Source organism: Pseudorca crassidens, chromosome 11 (assembly GCF_039906515.1).
Source record: "Pseudorca crassidens isolate mPseCra1 chromosome 11, mPseCra1.hap1, whole genome shotgun sequence".
NCBI classification, from domain to species: domain Eukaryota; kingdom Metazoa; phylum Chordata; class Mammalia; order Artiodactyla; family Delphinidae; genus Pseudorca; species Pseudorca crassidens.
The window spans coordinates 47309857-47329894 of NC_090306.1; the positions used below are offsets into that span (position 1 = coordinate 47309857).

A 20038-nucleotide genomic window follows, 5' to 3' on the forward strand; every position below is an offset into this window, starting at 1 on the left:
TGTGACATCCTTTGTTTACTGGTATGGTAGGCAATATTCTAATTGTCTACCATACACTACCTTGCAGTGTATTAGGTAACCAAGTAATACATTACTGTAAGCGTGCGTGCACGTGTGTGTGTGACCTCTCCCACCCTATTAAAATTTTCTTCGAGAAGGAATATATCTAAAATGCTCTATACCACATATAGCCTGGTAGAGTCCTGTCAGTGTTCAAGCTCTGTTTATTGACAAAACATTTTCCTTCTGACACAAACCACAACTGCTTATTCTTTTTTAAAAATGCCAAGGTTGGGCTTCCCTGGTGGCGCAGTGGTTGAGAGTCCGCCTGCCAATGCAGGGGACGCGGGTTCGTGCCCCGGTCCAGGAAGCTCCCACGTGCCGCGGAGCGGCTGGGCCCGTGAGCCATGGCCACTGAGCCTGCACGTCCGGAGCCTGTGCTCCACAGCAGGAGAGGCCACAGCAGTGAGAGGCCCGCGTACCAAAAAAAAAAAAAAGCCAAGGTTTAAAAACATATTTTTATTTGTATTGTTTTCTGCCAGCAGAAAATACTGTGAATTTTTTGCAATGGCCAAGAGGAGGGATTCTGAATCCCGCTCATCTCTTTTCTTATGAAGATCCAAAATTTAGGATACAGGGAGAAAATGGTTTTAGTGGGGAGGCTCCAAGAGTATCTCCTTGGATGAGGCCTCAAGAAGAAAAACAGGACCCTGTATGGTGGACGACTTCCTGGAATTTAATTGGGAGCACAGAGGGATGAATAGAGGCTCAGAGGGAATCCTACTGTAGGCTGCACCAAGGTTTCAGGGCCTGAAAGTGGGATTTGTGCTTCCTCATTTAGCTTGAGCCCTTTGAGAGTATTCCAGTAGCAACCCTTGTTCCTCAAATTTGATCATCCTTAAAGCTTCTAACTGTCCTAGGCAGTGTCAAAGCTTGAGAGAAAATTAAGTATTTGTCCAGGTTACCACTGTCCCTATCATGTAGATCATGTATTCTAATACCCACAGAGTAGAAAAACCAAAGAGAAATGAAGTGACTGCCTAAGGTCTGTCTCTGTGCATGCTGTTCATGATAGCATCAGGATGGAGATTCCAAGTCTCTTACTCTGGTCTTCTGCCCGGTGTACCATGCTGCTTTTCTCCTACTGAGATTAGGAGTTTGTAGGGCCAGAGAGCAGGAGCTGGATACTGGAGGCCATACAGCCTCCTGCAAGAGGAGGTGGGAGTTAGGCTCTTCTATGAAGCTGCTGCTGTCAGAGCACGTGCTGTGGTGGTGGTAAAAGCCTGCAATGGGAATTTAAAAGAAACACATCATGCATTTTTTTAAAAATTGAAGTATAGTTGATTTACAATGTTGTGTTAGTTTCAGGTGTACAGCAAAGTGATTCAGTTATACATACATTCTTTTTCATCATAGGTTATTACAAGATATTGAATACAATCCCCTGTGCCATACAATAAGACCTTGTTGTTTATCTGTTTTATATATAGTAGTGTGTATCTGTTAATCCCAAACTCCTAATTTATCTCTCCCCCTCTCCCACTATCCCCTTTGGTAACCATAAGTTCTCTTTCTATGTCTGTGAGTTTGTTTCTATTTTGTGAATAAGTTCATTGGTATCATTTTTTAGATTCCACATGTAAGTGATATCATATGATATTTGTCTTTGTCTGACTTACTTCACTTAGTATGATAATCTCTAGGTCCATCCATATTGCTGCAAATTGCATTATTTCATTCTTTTTTATGGCCGAGTATTATTTCATTGTGTATATATACCATATCTTCTTTATCCATTCATCTGTCTGTGGACATTTAGGTTGCTTTCATGTCTTGGCTATCGTAAATAGTGCTGCTATGAACACTGCTGTGCATGTATCTTTTTGAATTAGAGTTTTCACTGTATATATGCCCAGGAGTGGGATTGCTGGATCATATGGTAACATTATTTTTAGTTTTTAAAAGAACCTCCATACTGTTCTCCATAGTGCCCGCACCAATTTACATTCCCACCAAGTGTAGGAGGATTCCCTTTTCTCCACATCCTCTCCAGCATTTATGGTTTGTGGGTTTTTTAATGGTGGTCATTCCGACTGGTGTAAGGTGATACCTCATTGTAGTTTTCATTTGCATTTCTCTGATAATTAGTGAAATTGAGCATCTTTTCATGCACCTGTTGGCCACTTGTATGTCTTCTTTGGAGAAATGTCTATTTAGGTCTTCGGCTCATTTTTGATTGGGTTGTTTGTCACATCATGCATTTTTTTTTTTTTTTTTTTTTTTTTTTTTTTTTTTTTTTGCGGTACGCGGGCCTCTCACTGTTGTGGCCTCTCCCGTTGCGGAGCACAGGTTCTGGACGCGCAGGCTCAGCAGCCATGGCTCACGGGCCCAGCCACTCCGCGGCATGCGGGATCTTCCCGGACTGGGGCACGAACCCGTGTCCCCTGCATCGGCAGGCGGGCTCTCAACCACTGCGCCGCCAGGGAAGCCCACATCATGCATCTTTGAGACAACTTTGTGTACTGGATTGGTAGAAACTTTTATACCCTACCTGGGGAAATGTTTCTCACTACTATAAGTAATATTTAAAGTTATTATTATTAGCAGCAGCAATGGGATCAAAGAGTCATGTGACTTAGGCTTTCTGCTCTTCTCACCATGAAATGAGATTCCTGAAAAAGTTCACTTCTTAATGTTTAGACTTATAAAAGTATACCTACGCTTTTATTCTTATTCTTTTGCATAGACTGCTGAGCACTGCTGGAGAAAATGACAAAACTATTCCCAATCCATGTTCTGCACCTTGAGCTGAGCCCTAATGCTATTCACCAATTCGACTATTAATACATATTTCTATTAATAAATATTATTCTTGTCCTTTCTCCATAGAGGTGATCTCAAATCTTTATGATCCTCCTCAAATTTCTTGCCTCATGCTTTTAATGATGACCCAACAGGAAAAAGAGAGAAACCAGTAAGCATATATTTCTTGACCTCCGCTCCAGACAACCAATGTAACTGTATTCACACCTGTCCTTTTTCCTTTCCTCTAAACTCTGGTAACCCCCATCTGTTCTCTGTATAATGAGTTTTGTTTTGTTTGTTTGTTTTGTTTTTAGATTCCACATAGAAGTGCAATCATATGGTATTTGGCTTCTCTGTTAGACTGATTTCCTTTAGCATAATACTTTTTTAAAGACGTTTTTATTGGAGTATAATTGCTTTACAATGGTGTGTTATTTTCTGCTCTATAACAAAGTGACATATACATATATCCCCATATCTCTTTCCTCTTGCGTCTCCCTCCCTCCCACTCTCCCTAGCCTACCCTTCTAGGTGGTCACAAAGCACTAAGCTGATCTCCCTGTGCTATGTGACTTCTTCCCACTAGCTATCTATTTTACATTTGGTAGTGTATATATGTCAATACCACTCTCTCACTTTGTCCCAGCTTACCCTTCCCCCTTCCCGTGTCCTCAAGTCCATTCTCTAGTAGGTCTGCGTCTTTATACTCTTGAGGTCCATGTATGTTGTTGAAAATGGTAAGATTTCTTTTTTTTTTAATGGCTGAGTAGTATTCCACTGTATACATATACCACCTCTTCTTTATCCATTTATCCATTGATGGACACACGTTGTTTCCATATCTTGGCTATTGTAAATAGTGCTGCCATGAACACAAGGGTGCATGTATCTTTTCAAATTAGTGTTTTCATTTTATTTGGCTAAACACTCAGAAAAGCATTTACTGGTAGTTCTAATTTTAATTTTTTGAAGAACCGCCATACTGTGTTCCATAGCAGCTGCATCAATTTACACTCCCATCAGCAGTTCATGAGGGTTCTCTTTTTTCCACATCCTTGCCAACACTTGATATTTGTTTTCTTTTTTACCATTTTGACAGGTGCGAGGCGCGATCACATTGTGGTTTTGACTTGCATTAGTGATGTTGAGCATCTTTCCATGTGCCTATTGACCTGATCTGTATGTCTTCCTTGGAAAAACGTCTATTCAAATCCTGCCTATTTTTTAAATAGATTGTTTGTTTTTCTTATTAATTGAGTTATATGAGTTCTTACATACTTTGGATATTAACCGCTTATTGGGTATATGATTTGAAAATATCTTCTCCCATTCAGTTGGTTGCCTTTTTATTTTGTTGATGGTTTCCTTCACTGAGCAGAAGCTTTTCAGTTTGATATAGTCCTATGTATTTACTTTTGCTTTGTTTCCATTGTTTCTGGAGTCAGAGCCAAAAAAAAAATATTGCTAAGATCAATGTTAAGGAGCCTACTGCCTATGTTTTTTTTTTCCTAGGATTTTTATGATTTCTGGTTTTACATTCAAGTCTTTAATCTATTTTGAGTTGATTTTTATGTATGGTGTAAGATAGTGGTCCAGTTTCATACTTCTGCATGTGGTTGTCTAGTTTTCTCAACATAATTTATTGAAGAGACTCTTCTTTCTTCACTGTATCTTCTTGCCTCCTTTGTTATAAATTGGTTAACCATACATGGGTGGGTTTATTTCTGGGCTCTCTTATCTGTTGCATCAATCTGTTTTTATGCCAATACCATATTGTTTTTATTACTATAGTTTTGTAGTATAGTTTGAAATCAGGGAGTGTGATGCCTCCAGCTTTGTTTTTCTTTCTCAAGATTGCTTTGGCTGTTCAGGATCTTTTGTGATTCCATATAAATTTTATGATTGTGTATTTGATTTATGTGAAAAATACCCTTGGTATTTTGAAAGAGATTGTACTGAATCTGTATATTGCTTTGGGTATTAAGGAAGTTTTAATAATATTAATTCTTCTACTCCATGAGCATAAAATATCTTTCCATTTATTTGTGTTTTCTTCAATTCTTTCATTAATGTCTTGTAGTTTTCAGTGTAGAGGTCTTTCACCTCCTAGGTTAAATTTATTCTAGGTATTTTAATTTACTTTATGATGCAATTATAAATGGGATTGTCTTCTTAATTTCTCTTTCTGATAGCTCATTGTTAGTGTTTAAAAATGCAACAGACTTTTGTATATCAATTTTGTATCCTGCACCTTTACTAAATTTGTTTATTAGTTCTCACAGTTTTTTGGAGGAGGCTTTAGGGTTTTCCACATATAAAATCATGTCATCTGCAAATAGTGACAATTTTACTTCTTTCTTTCCAATTTGGATGCCTTTTATTTCTTTTTCTTGACTAATTGCTCTGGCTAGGGCTTCCAGTACTATGTTGAATAAAAGTGGTGAGTGTGGTCACCCCTTCCTTGCTCCTCATCTTAGAGGAAAAGCTTTCAGCTTTTCGCCATTGAGTATGATGCTGGCTGTGGGCTTGTCATATATGGCCTTTATTATGCTAAGTCATGTTCCCTCTATGCCCACTTTGTTGACAGTTTTGATATATTTAAGTTGATAGCAAGTTAAGTTCGAATGCATTCTAAAACTCTATATTTTAACGCCCCCATCCAAATTTTGTGGGTTTTATTTTTATTTATTTTTGTTTTTTAATTGAAGTATAGTGGATTTGCAATGTTGTACAAATCTCTGCTGTACAGCAAAGTGACTCAGTTTTACACATTATACATTCTTTTAAAATATTCTTTTCCATTATGGTTTGTCCCAGGAGATTGGATATAGTTCCCTCTGCTATATAGTAGGACCTTGTTGTTTCACATTTTGTGTTTTTGATGTCACATTTTACATCTTTTTATTTTGTGTACCTCTTACCTGATTATTTTAGTTCTAGTTATTTTTACTGCTTTTGTATTTTAACCTTCATACTGGATTTATAAGTTATTAATCCACTACCTTTAATATATATTTACCTTTACCAGTGAGATTTTCACTTTCATATGTTCTCTTGTTAGTAATTAATGCCCCCTTTTTTCAGCTTAATGAAGGTTCTTTAACATTTACTGCAAGACTGGTTTAGTGGTGATGAACTCCTTTAGCTTTTGTTTGCCTGGAAAGTTCTTTATCTTCTTTTCAATTCTAAATGATTACCTTGCTGGGTAGAGTATTAATTGGTTGGAAGTTTATTTCTTTCAGCACTTTGAATATATCAGGCCACTCCCAGCCTGCAGTTTTTGCTAAGAAATCAGCTGATAGTCTTATGGAGGTTAGCTTCTGCATAACAAGTTGTTTTTCTCTTGCTATTTTTAAGATTCTCTCTTTATCTTTAACTTTTGACATTTTAATTATAATCTTGGTGTGGCTCTCTTTGGGTCCATCTTGTGTGGAACACTCTGGGCTTCTTGGATCTAGACAGATCCAGACATCTAGTCTGTTTCCATCACCAAGTTAGGGACATTTTCAGCCATTATTTCTTCAAATATGTTTTCTGCCCCTTTCTCTCTTCCCCTTCTGGTACCCCTACAATTCAAATGTTATTCCTCTTGATGTTGCCTCATAGGTCCTTTAAGCTATCTTCACTTTTTAAATTTCTTTGTTCTTTCTGCTGGTCTGTTGGGTGAGTTCCACTGCCATGTCTTCCAGATCACTGATTCTTTCTTCTGCTTCATCTAGTGTGCTGTTGAACACTGCCAGTGTACATTTCAGTTCAGTTATTGTATTCTTCAAACCTGTGATGTTTGTTTTCTACTTTCTTTTATTATCTATAACTTTGTTTAAAGTTCTCACTGTGTTTATCCATTCTTCTCCTGTGTTTGGTGAGCACTTTAATGACCATTACTTTGAACACTTTATCAGGTAAATTACTTGTCTCTATTTCATTGAGGTGTTTTTGTTTCTTTTCCCTGGGTTTTTATCTTGTTCTTTCATTTGAAACATATTCTTTGACTCCTCATTTTTGCTTGACTCTCTGTGTTGTTTCTATGTGAAATAGCTACGTCTCCCAGTCTTGAAGGAATGGCCTTGTGTAGGAGATGAACCTTATCATTTAACCTTTCCCTAGCTTGTTGTCTCTCAAACATTTGTGTTTGTCTAAGCAGCCTGATTTATTCTGGGTAGGTCCCAGTTGTTGAGAATGTGCCAGGACCTCTGAGTGTCCTAGAGGAGGGATCTCAGTTTGGGGCTGATTGAAAGTTAGACCTTCAGGCAGCAGCTTTTAAGATATGCAAATATATACGGTCCTGTAGGACTGAAATTGTAGACTCTGCTGGCATCAAGACCAAGAACCCAGAGGTGTCCCTTTGAGAATGTTGCAAAATTCTGGGCTCCAGTTGAGTGTATAAGCACCTTTCTGGGAGGTACTGGTGAGCTGTAGCGAAGTCAAGTGAGAGTACTGGCTAATGTTCCCTGAGAACACTTCTGTAGCATCTAGATGTGTGGTTAACTTGAACTCTACTTCTCAGGCTGATGCTCCAGGACAAGTAAATAGGCCTTTTGCATGGGAAGACTGGGGGTTGTTTCAGTCTGCTGTCTGTGCAGTGCCCTGCGGGTGGTAGCCTGCCAAGAACGCTCTCTCTAATTGTTTCAGACCTGTGGAGCCCAGAAAGGCAATCCTACTGGCCATCAGAACTAGGTTGACTCAAGGAGCATTCCCAGTGTGGGCTGTGCTCACCTGGCCACTTTGGTAGGGCCATGGGGGTGTAGTGCGCAGGGGCAGGTCACTCACCTGGCAGGTTAAAACATGTCTCTTTAGGAAACTTGTAAATTCTTTGTTTCTTTGAAATGTATGTAAATCTTTTTTAAAGGCTAAATAAGCCCCTTGAAACCTTTACAAACCAGAAATGTCTCTCTCAAGGATATGGAAGCCATTGCTTTGAAATGTATCAAGGATCATAGAACCCCCATCTCCCAGTCTCCAGTCTAACTTAGATGCCTGGCTCCAACTGCAAAACCACGAATTGCCATAAAAACATGAGAGGTATTTATTATTCCTTTGGCTAAAGGCAATAAGCTAATATGGTTGGCCACCTCAGTTACCAGGTGAATCTAGGATGAACTATGTGTGAAAAATGGTGCTGTCAAGTCCTCTTACTTGAGGACTAGTTATTGTTTATTTTGACAACATGTATGTAATGGGTTGTATCTTCTTGGATATATAAGAGGGTAAGACCCCTTTCTGTCTCTGCAATCTCTTTAGCACACCCTTTGCCTGTGATGCACATCATATTCTGGTGTAATGTTTATTCAAAAACATAACTTTTTTCTTTCTCTTATACCTTTCCGGAGAGGGATTCTGGGGTGGCAGAAGGTTTTGTTTTTAATTATATTTACCCCACAGACACAAAACAACCTTGGGAAGAAATGTAAATGAGGCAGAAAAATAATTATCACATTCTCATAGTCCTCTCTCTCTTTCCTCTCCCTTTTCTTGTCTCTCTCTACACTTCCTATCTGATAGTTCCTCTTGAGAATTTATTTTGGTATAAAAATAACTGTGCCCAGGGTCATCACCTATAAAATGGGGAACAATAAAGCAACCTATATCACAGGATTAAATGATTTAATTCCCACAAAGTGCTAAGGATAGTGTAGGACATGTAATAAGCACTATATATATTTGTTATTGTTAATATTATCATATGGCAAAATCTTTCATCAAGGAGCAAGTCTGTAGCTACCTGGCTCACAGAGTTTCCACCAAGTACAAACAGATAGTGTGTTGAGTTACCCACCATTTGGGATTATCTCAGACTAGTTTTCTTCTTTATCCTGTGCTCTGCACCAGCCTCCCCACCTAATCCTTCCTGACTCTTCTCCCACTGCTGCTAGCAGTGTTGATAATAAAATGAAACCTCTCACTTCTAGATATGATCACTTCACAAACAGGATATATATTATGCTGTACTACCTCAGATCTGGTAAAAGAAACAACAACAACAAAATAAAAATAAAAATACTCTCCTTAGCAGTGCTTCTCATAAATGTGGTAAAGGTCAAATGATTTAAATTTCAGCAACAGGGCACCAATAAAAGGGCCATGAAGCTGAAATTCTTGAGCAAGGTGCAAATTATGAGGGATGAGTGTCATTCTTTGCCAGGAACTTGGAGGAAGATTAAGACTTCTCTGGAAGAGACTAAAAGATGGAGTGGGAGGGATGAAAGCTGATAGCTGGGAACAAGATCCTCTTTTAACAGAAAATGTGCCCTTGTGCTAATTACAGAAAGGTGCTCATCTTATATAGGTAAATTAGGGGAAAAAAATAAACTCTCTCTTAGAAGAAGACGACCCTTGAGATTATGGAAGGTAAGCTCAGTAGAGCTGGGTTCCAACCCCTATTTGCCTCTTCAAGTGAGTGTCTTTGTGAAATATGAGGACCACACCACTAGACACAGCTGCTGGCTGGGTGCTGCTACCACTTTCTATCCATGCTTGCACCTCTCCTATGCTTGACAACAAGTAGTAGATTAACACCTGGGACTAGATACAGAGATCCTGGGAGATAATTACAGATCCTGGAAGGGGCAGTAGATCTGAGGAACTGTCCCACCTAGTTCTGCCTTTGATGGTGGTGAGTGAATTTCCCTATCCGTGTTTCTTATGCAGTCTTTAATCTTGCCAGTGCTGAGCTGTTTTCATAGCTACTTCCCACTCCATGTGATCTCTTAAAGGATGATAGAGGAGTGGATTGAGAGAGATAGCTTATAGCTTTGTGAGAAGATTAATAAAGAAACTCATAGAACATTGGAATGATTTGGGAACCACTGTGACCCCCTGCCTCAGCTGAAGTCTGTGTCAGTGAAGAAGAGATCTCTCATCTTTCTAGGGGAATCATAAAAGGAAAATCTATAAAATCACCTCCTCATTTACCTGAGAGGCTAAGTGCATTGAATTTCTAAAGTTACTGTGTTTCATTGAATCTGATAAAACATTGTTTGTAAGACATAATTAATTTTGTATTCCATTAAGAAGACAAATATATGTATTATATATATATATATATATATATATATATACACACACACACACAAGTATATTGGTTGACACTGCCAACTGTTAGACTCATTCTATTTCAGAGATATTCAAGTGCGGAAAAATGTACATCTTAGAATAAGTGAAATATAGCATCTCTAAACACAGTAACTCCTGCTGTAATGAAATCCCATCATCACCTAACAGAAAATGGAGTCTAGTTACATCTAGTTACTTATTTGAAATGTTTAATTCCTAGAAACTTCCTCCCTGGCAACTCAATTCCAATCTTTCTGTATACTGACATTTAGTCAAAGATGGGACGTTTGTGAGAAGAACTGACGTTTTGGGTGTTGCATGAACTGTCTAGAAAGGTATAATCATATAGATCCTACACAGCCTGCTTTGCTGGACAAATCGGCATTTTCTTGTGCGAGGCTGACATCTGCTGGACAAGTAACACTTGAGCAAAGCTTTGTTTTGCTATTTTAGAATAAATTAAAATTTTTGGCAGGGAAACCTAGCTGTGGTGCATATACTCCACATTTTCTATTCGAATTTGATAAGTTTAGCAGTTAATTTTCTTTTCAAATTTTGTATGCTGTGGCTGAGTTTCAATGAGCTTTAGAATGACAGCTTACCCTCAGGGCAACTTTAATATGTGAGGATAAAGCCCTTTAATTAAACTAGTCTTTCTTAACCCTCATGGGGTGTCAGAATCACTGTATGTGAGAGACTGTTTATAAATATGGCCACAGCAACCCTCCCATTCCACATTGCCTTTTCATAGCGTGACTTTGCCACTCCTATTTAAAAAGTAAAGTCTGTTTTCCTTCCTTTTGAATCTAGGTTGGCTTTGTGCTTTGATTTCAGCAATAACATGTGGTAGAGGGGGCACTGTACAACTTAAAACGTATCCTTAAAAAGAGCCATTGCAACTTCAGTTTTTGCTGAACATCCACGTAAGAAAGACAAGTTAGACTGCTGAAGAATGACTCACCACATGGAGAGAGTGCCTGCCTGCCTGCCTGACAGTCAGCAGAGAGATTCAGCACCAAGGCTAGCGCCAATAGGGTGAGCCCATTTAGACCTTCTAGTCCAGCCCAGTCAACTAGCCGAAAACAGCTTGCATAAGTGAACCCAGATGAACCGAGCAGAAGAATCCCCCCCAGTAAACCCACTAAACAGCAAGAAATAATAAATAAGTTTTCCTTTAAGTCACTACATTTGGGGTGGTTTATTATGCAAAAATAGGTAACTGCTAACACTAGAAAACTTTTAAAGAAGAATAAACAATAATGCCCAAGTCCAAACCTAAGAGATTTGTATTTAATTCTATTAGGTGGAGTCCAGGAAATAGCAATTTTTTAAAAAGCCTGTAAGATTGGGATTCACTGATCTAAATATTTTGCCCATGATTACCTTTTCTAAAATCAGTAGCAGCAGCAACAGCAACGTCGTAACGGTTATTCCAGCATGGTGCATTACCTACACAAACTCTCTGTAAGGTTTCATGGGAGCAAACAAAGTTAAGTGAGCTTGGCAAGATTATTGAGCTAGTAGGAGGTAGGTCATTTGACTCCATATCTTAAATTTTTTCAACTACATATAGTAGATTGCTGTCTTCTGACATTTACCTCTTTTGTGAGTGACTGATACATACAAGCTACATATCTGGAGATGAAAGTTATGGGTAAGAGAGAACGTAGAGCGATTAGGACCCTAAACTCACAGATAATTAGAATTAAAGGAGTTAGAATCATAAAGACCTTTGTGACTCTGGACCAGTAACAATGAAATTTTGGTGTTAAACAAAAAGCTATTGGACTAGGAAGTGCAGTAAATAGTACTAAGACGTTCAAAATGGAGGGATCCCTAAGCAAGATGATTCATTTACTTAATTCAAGAAATATTTCAATTCTTCCTATCTTGGGAAAATCAGTATATCTGATGCCATATTCTCTGTGGTCCTAGCGGATAGGCAGTTGAAGTACCAGGAGATTAATTTCTGCTTAGTTTAAATAATAAATCTTTAGTCAAATTTTTCAAAAAATAAAGGAAAGCTCTGAAAGAGTTAATACTCGAAATTCATATCTAGAGGAAAGACATTTTAGCTGCAATAACTACCTACGTGAGATTCATTGTCCTTCTTTGAGGAGAGAAGGAGAGCTATGTACATCAGATCCTAGCTGCAGAATGGAACTCAGAGCCTAAATGAACATACATGTGAGATACATTGAGGACTCTTGCCTAAGTCCTATGATTTGGGCTGATTAGAAAGTAGCTAAAAGCAGGTGCTGGGGTATAAATCTCCATGGTTGGTCTTCATCTGGTTGGTCTTCACCTGTTGCAAACTACAATGCTTCTCAAACTTCAATGTGCAAGTAAATCACCTAAGAATCTTAATAAAATTTGATCCATTAGGTCGGGGGTGGGGAAGGGCTGGGATTCCACATTTCTAACAAAATCCCAAATGATGCTAATACTGCTGATCTGCACACTACATTTTGAATATTAAGGTTATACAGAATTTTCCCCCCGAGCAACAGTTCTCAGACTGTGATCACCAGACCAACAGCATTGACAACACTTGAGAATTTGTTAGAAATGCAAATTCCTAGGCCCTGTCCAGATCTATTCAATCAGAAACTCTGGGAGTTGGGACCCAGCCATCTGTAGTGTCACAAGCCCTCCAGGTGATTTTGATGCTGAAGTTTGAGAACCACTGATCTAGAAAAGTATTTATCCAGCCATAATAGAATTACACTAGGAGCTTTAAAACAAAAAAATTCAGTCCCTGGGCTCCACGCCATACCAATTAAATCAGAAGGCAGGATGTGGGACACTTCACTGTGAGTATTTTTAAAAATCTCCCCATGTGCTTACAATGTGCAGTGAGGTTTGAGAAACACACACACACACACACACACGAGAGAGAGAGAGAGAGAGAGAGAGAGAGAGAGAGAGAGAGAGAGAGAGCTCCACTTCACTTACTTCCTGAGTCTTTGCCAGCAAAAGTCTGGTAGAGGTGGTGGTTTCTGGATCTGCTGGGCCAGTGGCTCTCTTCCTCCTCACTGTTGCTTTGCACCTGTAACCAAGATCCCGGCAGAACTCAGTCAGTGCCAGTGTTGGAGAAAAGTGCAGAACGGCAGATAGCTGTAAGGGGAAGAGGCTGAATGTACTTGAGAGACTTGGCCTCTTCTCTTGTGGTAGGAGCCTGGTAGTGAGGAAGGCAGGATCAGCTCTACATTCAATGAGAGGTGACATACATGCAAATGACACTGCAAATCATCATGGCTTCTCTTTGTGGCAAGGATCTGAGGGCTTTTCCTCGAGACTCTAGCACTTGATGGCAGTACTGTCCATAGACCCAGGCAAGAAGAATTCCAAGTTTTAGAGAGCTCATGGGATGAAGAGTTGGTGGACCTAGAGGGTGTGTCCACTTTGATCTTGTACTACCCTTTCTAGACCATGCTCTGGATACCCAGAATACCCCCAAATGCTATTCAAATGGCCCCAAGTCTGTTGCAGGGAAAGGCATTGGCTTTGCCTCGTGTCTGTTCTCTCCAAGACCAGCCTTTCTCCTAGTGTATGCACTCCCAGGCCTGAGTGATGACTAATGGTGGTTATATGTGTGGGTAGGGGGTTTGTGGCATTTGTATATGCAGGCTGGGGTGTTCACATATGTATGTGCAAAATCCCTTATGGTGCAGGGCAGATCTGGCCATGGGAAGAGAAGGGGACAGGATGGGGAGGGTCTCTGCCCACCCTGCCATGTTCTAGCACTGAAGTCCTAAGAGTGAGAATTCTAGATTTGAACCTGAACTTCTAGGACCTTGCGGTTACATGCTTGTCAAGGTAGAAGAGAAGATTTTATTTAATCGTGTTTAGCCTAGTGTGTAACCTCTATCTGTACTCTTGTGTGGATCCCACAAATGACAGGGGCAGGTGTGCTTGATGAGAAACTTCAGTGAAGATCAGATTAGATAAGGAATTAGGAAAATAGTGCTAGAAACCTGGGCACTCTTAAGAAACCAGGCTCATTTCTTTTTCTCCCTCCTTGTATATTAACCCATTCCCAAAGGTTTCTGAATATAATTCAAGAATTGAAAAAATAAAACAAATAAATAAATAAGAATTGATATATCTGGCAAGGAAAAGGAGCCTGGATTTCCTTTACCCAAGGGAAGGAATCCACAGCCTTTCTCTGCCAGCCTCTCCCTCACTTTCAACCCACTCACCTCCAAGTCCAAAGTGTCCTGCAGCTGCTGGGTTAGAGATCGGTGCAGTTCTGTTCTCTCTTGGCCCTGTTTCCATTTCTGTTGGATGGTGGACAGGTCCAGTGATTTAACCTTCCTGCCCATGGGATTCTTCTGAAACAAACTCTTTCTTGCTCTGCTCTTTCTTTTCCAGAAGGTCTCATCCTTGGCTGAATGGGCTTCCTTACTGGTGGCTTGTAGACCCCACAGCTGTCTCTTTACCTGTGCAGGGTCTGTGCTCCACTGCAGATCTGCTCTGGGCAGAGAATGTGTGCAACAGGGGTTAGAATCCAGAGTTTCTGATGGTTCTTGCAATGTGGACATCCCCTGCTGTGTTTCCTCTTTAAAGCAGAGGGCACATGGACAGGAAGAAGTGGGCAGCTTTGTACCCCTGATGGGGGGCACAGGATCTCCCTGTGGGACTGGCCCAAACCCAGAGTCTTGCTGGAGGACCAACTTCTCTCCTCGCACTCTGTCCATCACTTCCCACACCACCTGGTCTAAACTGTTCCTTTTGGGGGTGTGGTCGGGTGGTGACAGCCTATCTCGTGGGCACGTGTACAGGCACATTTTGGAGATGGCTTTCCGGAGGCGCTCTCTGGGTGAGTGAGGTTCAGGTTCTGGGGCCAGAATCTTGATGGATGGCACATCAGTTGCGTTGCAATTCCAGAACATGTGGGATGGTGTGAACTTTTGGACAGGGGTCTTAGATACGTAGGAGTAGAGACAGAAGAAGGCATCGGCGGTGACGGCCAGTGTTTGCACTTGCTTAAACCTGCCTGAGTGCAAGGGTTGAAGATGGTGAGTCTAGGGGTCATCAGCAAATTACTTCTTGAATCTTTCCCTTCAATAGCCTTCCTAAAACCCAAAATTCAGAAAGAAGGTGCCATTTTCCCTACCAGCGTTTCTCCCATTTAGATTTCTGACACCCAGGATTCTCTTTCTTGACCTTCTTGACTTTTTGACTCCCTATCCCAAATAGTCCAAAACTTAATTCTATACGGGATGAAAAACTTTTCTGTATCTTGATTTAGCATATCCTTTCTGCTGTCAGTATACCATGGTCTCTATCACTGTGTTTGCCATAGATGACAAACATGACTAAAAAGGGCAAAACTAACATTATTTTCTTAGTAAGAAAACTTTAGGGTTATAGAAGTCTTCTTTGATAGCAGCAAATTTGAGGGATAGCAATTACTAGGCAATGGACAGGGGTAGAGAAATTTAGATGAACTGTATCATTTCTGCTAGACTTTGCTTCTCAAAGTGTGGCCAGTAGTCCAGTAGCATTGGCATTACTTGGGAATTTATTGCAAATACAGACTCTCAGACTGTAACCCACACATCTACAATATCCTTCAGTAATTCATACATACACCCATGTTGGAAAAGCACTGTGATAAACCATATATCCCTTAAACTGTAAGTGTCCTAAAGGCAAGAATCATGTTTCTCTTGCCTAGCTGCTGTTCTTCCAGAGTTTAACAACTAATTATGTACTTGGCACATAAAATAAATTCAATAAATCATCCTCAATCTTTAGTGTGCGTAAGAATCATCTAAAGTGCTTGTGCAAATACTCCAACTCAAAATCCTTGTTCCAGCAGGTGGAGCTCAGAAGCGTAGTTTTACCAAGTTTTTAAGTTGAATCTGTTGCAAAGAATCTGAAACAGCACTGTCAGAAACACTATGTTGGGGGGCTGTAAAACAATATAATTTCAAATATATTGTAACATATAGAATAAAATAGAGACTTTTATCCCTCATCCAGGTAGAGAAGCCCTCTCATATCTTTCCTTAGTATGGAATTGGGACAACTTAAATCATTGTTTCCCTAGACGTGGTCTAAGTATTATATATAAGAATCATCGGCGTGCTTACTTAACATAAATATTCCTGAGCCCTTCCTTCTCTGGAAGAAAAGCCTATGACTATGAATGTTTTATTAACTCCTGCACAATTTAACATAATTAACAGAACCACTGCCCTAAATGGAAATGATTTTAATGTAGTGGCTATAAATGGGGAACATTCAATAATTCCAACTGAGAAATAGAAAATGGGGACAAGATTTAAAGACATTGTTCCTATTTGATTCAGCTAAAAGAGAGAAGATCTAAAGAAAGTGATAGTGATATGAGGTCTCTTGAAGACAATTTCTTCAAGAGAGAGAAGAAGTCAAAGTTCTCTATCTTCACTGAAGACAGCATAGGAAGAAACAGACACAAGAGACAAAGGGTCGAGTGAAGCTGACCAAGAGAAAGTAGTATTTAGAGCCACTGATCCCTGTTGTGAATGACTGCAGGCTGGGAGAGAAGCTGAGCATGTATCTGTGGTAACACTCACTGGCCAGCATGAGGCACGGGTCTTCCATCTCAATCCTCCGCACCTGGGACTTCAGGAAGAGCTGGAAATCAATGCCTTTGGCCTGAGACGGAGTGGTGAAAAATCGGGCAGGAATTCGAGAAGTGTCTTTGTGGTCCTCCTGGCCAAAGCCCAGACTGAAAAGGACATCTTCTGCATCTTCTTGCACCTTGTCCAGAATCTCTGAGATGCTGCAAAGAGGGGGTTTGGTAAACAAGCAAAGCTTTGAGACACAGGGTAATCCAGAGTTATCTAATAAAAGCGTCAGGAGACTGAGATACCTTTCTGGCCATTTCTCCATCTACCACTGTGACTGAGAAAAGCTTTCACTGCTCTGAATCTAAACTCTCTGTCTGAAATATGGGAATTACAATCTCGCCCTGGTTTAAAAATTGAACGAGATTCTGTCATGACTACAGTGATTACAGATGAATGAAAATTTGCTATGAGAGGGACCTGAAAAATCAAAAGCAGTCTAGGTGCAAAGAAACCTTGCAGTTGTGTTATTAACCTGTCAGTTCCCACTTGCACATACTGTGACACAGCTGGCTTTTGCCAAGCGCTTTGTAACTTGTAGCTTGTGCCAATGGCTGTGTGGAACACCCAGGCAATGAGTGGGTAAGGAACATAAAACTCATTTTATTCTCACCCTGAGGATAGAATTTTATCTATACAGGTATGCTCAAAACCTGATTTTGAGAAGTAGGCCCCTTTACAGCACAATTTCAGGACAGAAGTCCTGCATTACAGACCAAACACTTTCTCTCCGTCTCTGTCTCTCTCTCGGTATGGCACCAACATATGTCTACATCCAAAGCTTGGTAGCACCGAGCTGGGTGACACTAGAGCTCACCAACTATGTGCTCCAAACAACCATGTGGGTAGGGGAGCTGTGAATTATTGGAGGCTTTGACTAATCACTGTTACTCTCTTCAGAAAGGATGCTGGGCTTTTTGATCTAAATCGAGACCATCTTATTCAAGTAATAGCTGGATAATTCGAATACCTGGATCTATTCTCGTGCATTCCTCCTAACTGCCAATTTTTTTTTTTTTTTTTTTTTTTATGGTACGCGGGCCTCTCATTGCTGTGGCCTCTCCCGTTGCGGAGCACAGGCTCCGGATGCGCCATGGCTCACGGGCCCAGCCGCTCCGCGGCATGTGGGATCCTCCCGGATCGGGGCACGACCCCGTGTCCCCTGCATCGGCAGGCGGACTCTCAACCACTGCGCCACCAGGGAAGCCCCTAACTGCCAATTTTATCTTCATGATCCTAAGTTTCCTTATCTGAATTGTGGGCATACGACTAGATCACCGAGGAGGGGGGAGATCAAGGTGGCAGAGAAGGAAGACGCTGAGTTCACCCACCCCAACGAACAGATCAAAAATACATCTCCATGAGGAGCAACTCTCGCTGAAAACACATTGGAGACTGATACACTCTTACACAGCCAAGGCTGTAAAGCAAGATCTACATGGAATTGGGTAGGAAGAGTAGAGAAACAGTCAGGTCAGGACCTGCATCCCTGCAAGGGGACACAGAGGAAGAGGGGGAATTACATGGGCTCTGAGATCCTCCCTGGGGAGTGGGCGGTTCAAACCACAAATTGGGCACCCCAGCCCTAGGGTCTGATGCTGGGCAGAGGAGTCCTATTAGCTGGCTTGAAAACCAGTGGGACTAACAGGAGGGCTGCAGGAACCCTAGACTCTGCTCGCGAAGAGAGCGCGCTCGCTCGCTGACTCCCTGAGACAAGGAGGAGGAAGCAGATTGAAAGTGCCTTGACTTTGGCCATCTTCCTGTGACCCACACGGGGCACCCACTCTAGTCCCTCTTGCTCCATGGTGCAGCTCTCCACTAGGGTGAAGGCTGCCATTACTGAGAAGAGCGTGTAGCTGTGGGCGATGGAGCTGGCTTGGACCTGGCGCTACATCTGAACCAGGCAATGGCAGCCATTACTGGCGCTCCCAGCAGAGGCAGATGGAGAGCGGTCTGGAACTCTGACTCGTGTGCCAGGACCGCTCCCCAATGGGCCCTTGCTTGCAGTGGGCACCTGCCCCAGCCCTTCTTGCTCCAGCCCTGCTCCCCTCTGGGGCGAAGGTACCAATGCTGGGATGCAGGAGAGCACACACTCAGAGGGAATGGAACCAGCTCAGACCTGACCCTCAGGAATTCTGCCCCAACAACTTAGGACACAGTCTTGCCCCGGATAGGGTGCTGTGAGCCACTGAGCACAGGAGAAGCCCTGGCTCACACCAGGCTCTGGCTCTAGCCCTTCCATCTCCAGCCACAGCTTCCACTAAGGTGACAGCTGCCAGCACACCTCGGGGGGGGAGAGGTGACTTGTGTCCACTTCAGATCCGGTTATAAAGCTATAGTCATCAGAGCAGTTTGGTACGGGCACAAAAGCAGATATATAGATCAATGGAACAGAATAGAGAGCCCAGAAAAAAAACCATGCACTTATAGTGCATGAGTATACAATGGGGAAGCAAGAGTATCCAATGGGGAAAAGACTGTCTCTTTAATAAGTGGTGCTGGGAAATTGAAGAGCTACATGTAAAAGAATTCGAAAATTTTCTCACTCTGTATAAAAAAATAAACTCAAAATGGGTGAACACTGTTCCATAAGAACAGAAGTCATAAAACTCCTAGAAGAAAACACAAGCAGAACACTCTTTGACATAAATTGTAGCAATATTTTCTTGGATCTCTCTCATAAGGCAAAGGAAACAAAAGCTCAAATGGACAAATGGCACTTAATTAAACTTAAAGCCTTTTGCACAGTAAAGGAAATCACTGATAGAATGAAAAGACAACTTACTAAATGGGAGAAAATATTTTCAAATGATATGACTGATAATGGGTTGATATCCAAAATGTATAAATAGCTCATACGTCTCAATATCAAAAAACAAAGAACGTAATTAAAAAATGGGCAGAAGACCTCAATAGACATTTTCCCAAAGAAAACATACAGATGGCCAGTAGGCACATGAAAAGATGCTCAACATTGCTAATTATCAGAGAATTGGAAATCAAAACTACAATGAGGGGCTTCCCTGGTGACGCAGTGGTTGAGAGTCCGCCTGCCGATGCAGGGGACACGGGTTCGTGCCCCGGTCCGGGATGATCCCACATGCCGCGGAGCAGCTGGGCCCGTGAGCCATGGCCGCAGAGCCTGCGCGTCCGGAGCCTGTGCTCCTCAACAGGAGAGGCCACAGCAGTACCTTTTTTTTGCGTACCGCAAAAAAAAAAAAAAAAAAAAAAACTACAATGAGGTATCACCTCACACCAGTCAGAATGGCCATCATCAAAAAGTCTACAGGGCTTCCCTGGTGGCGCAGTGGTTAAGAATCCGCCTGCCAATGCAGGGTACATGTGTTTGATCCCTGGTAGGGGAAGATCCCACATGCCGTGGAGCAACTAAGACCGTGCGCCAAAACTACCGAGCCTGCACTCTAGAGCCCAAGAGCCACAACTACTGAGCCCACATGCTGCAACTACTGAAGCCCACGCGCCTAGAGCCTGTGCTCCACAACAAGAGAAGCCACTGCAATGAGAAGCTTGCACACTGCAATGAAGAGTAGCCCCGCTCG

The 20038-nt window shown here is 41.5% G+C and overlaps 1 protein-coding gene across 1 annotated transcript in view; it reads right to left on the reverse strand.

The window, feature by feature from the left end:
- Positions 1–489: 489 nt before the first annotated feature.
- TESPA1 (thymocyte expressed, positive selection associated 1) overlaps positions 490–20038 on the reverse strand; it is a 40383-nt gene continuing 20834 nt past the window's right edge. Inside the window, exons 8-11 of the mRNA XM_067698670.1 lie at positions 16425–16633; positions 14061–14857; positions 12814–12907; positions 490–1283 (exon numbers count right to left, since the gene is read on the reverse strand). Of these exons, the coding sequence (XP_067554771.1) occupies positions 1078–1283; positions 12814–12907; positions 14061–14857; positions 16425–16633 (1306 nt within the window). The 3' untranslated portion in view covers positions 490–1077. The remainder of the gene's footprint in view (positions 1284–12813; positions 12908–14060; positions 14858–16424; positions 16634–20038) is intronic.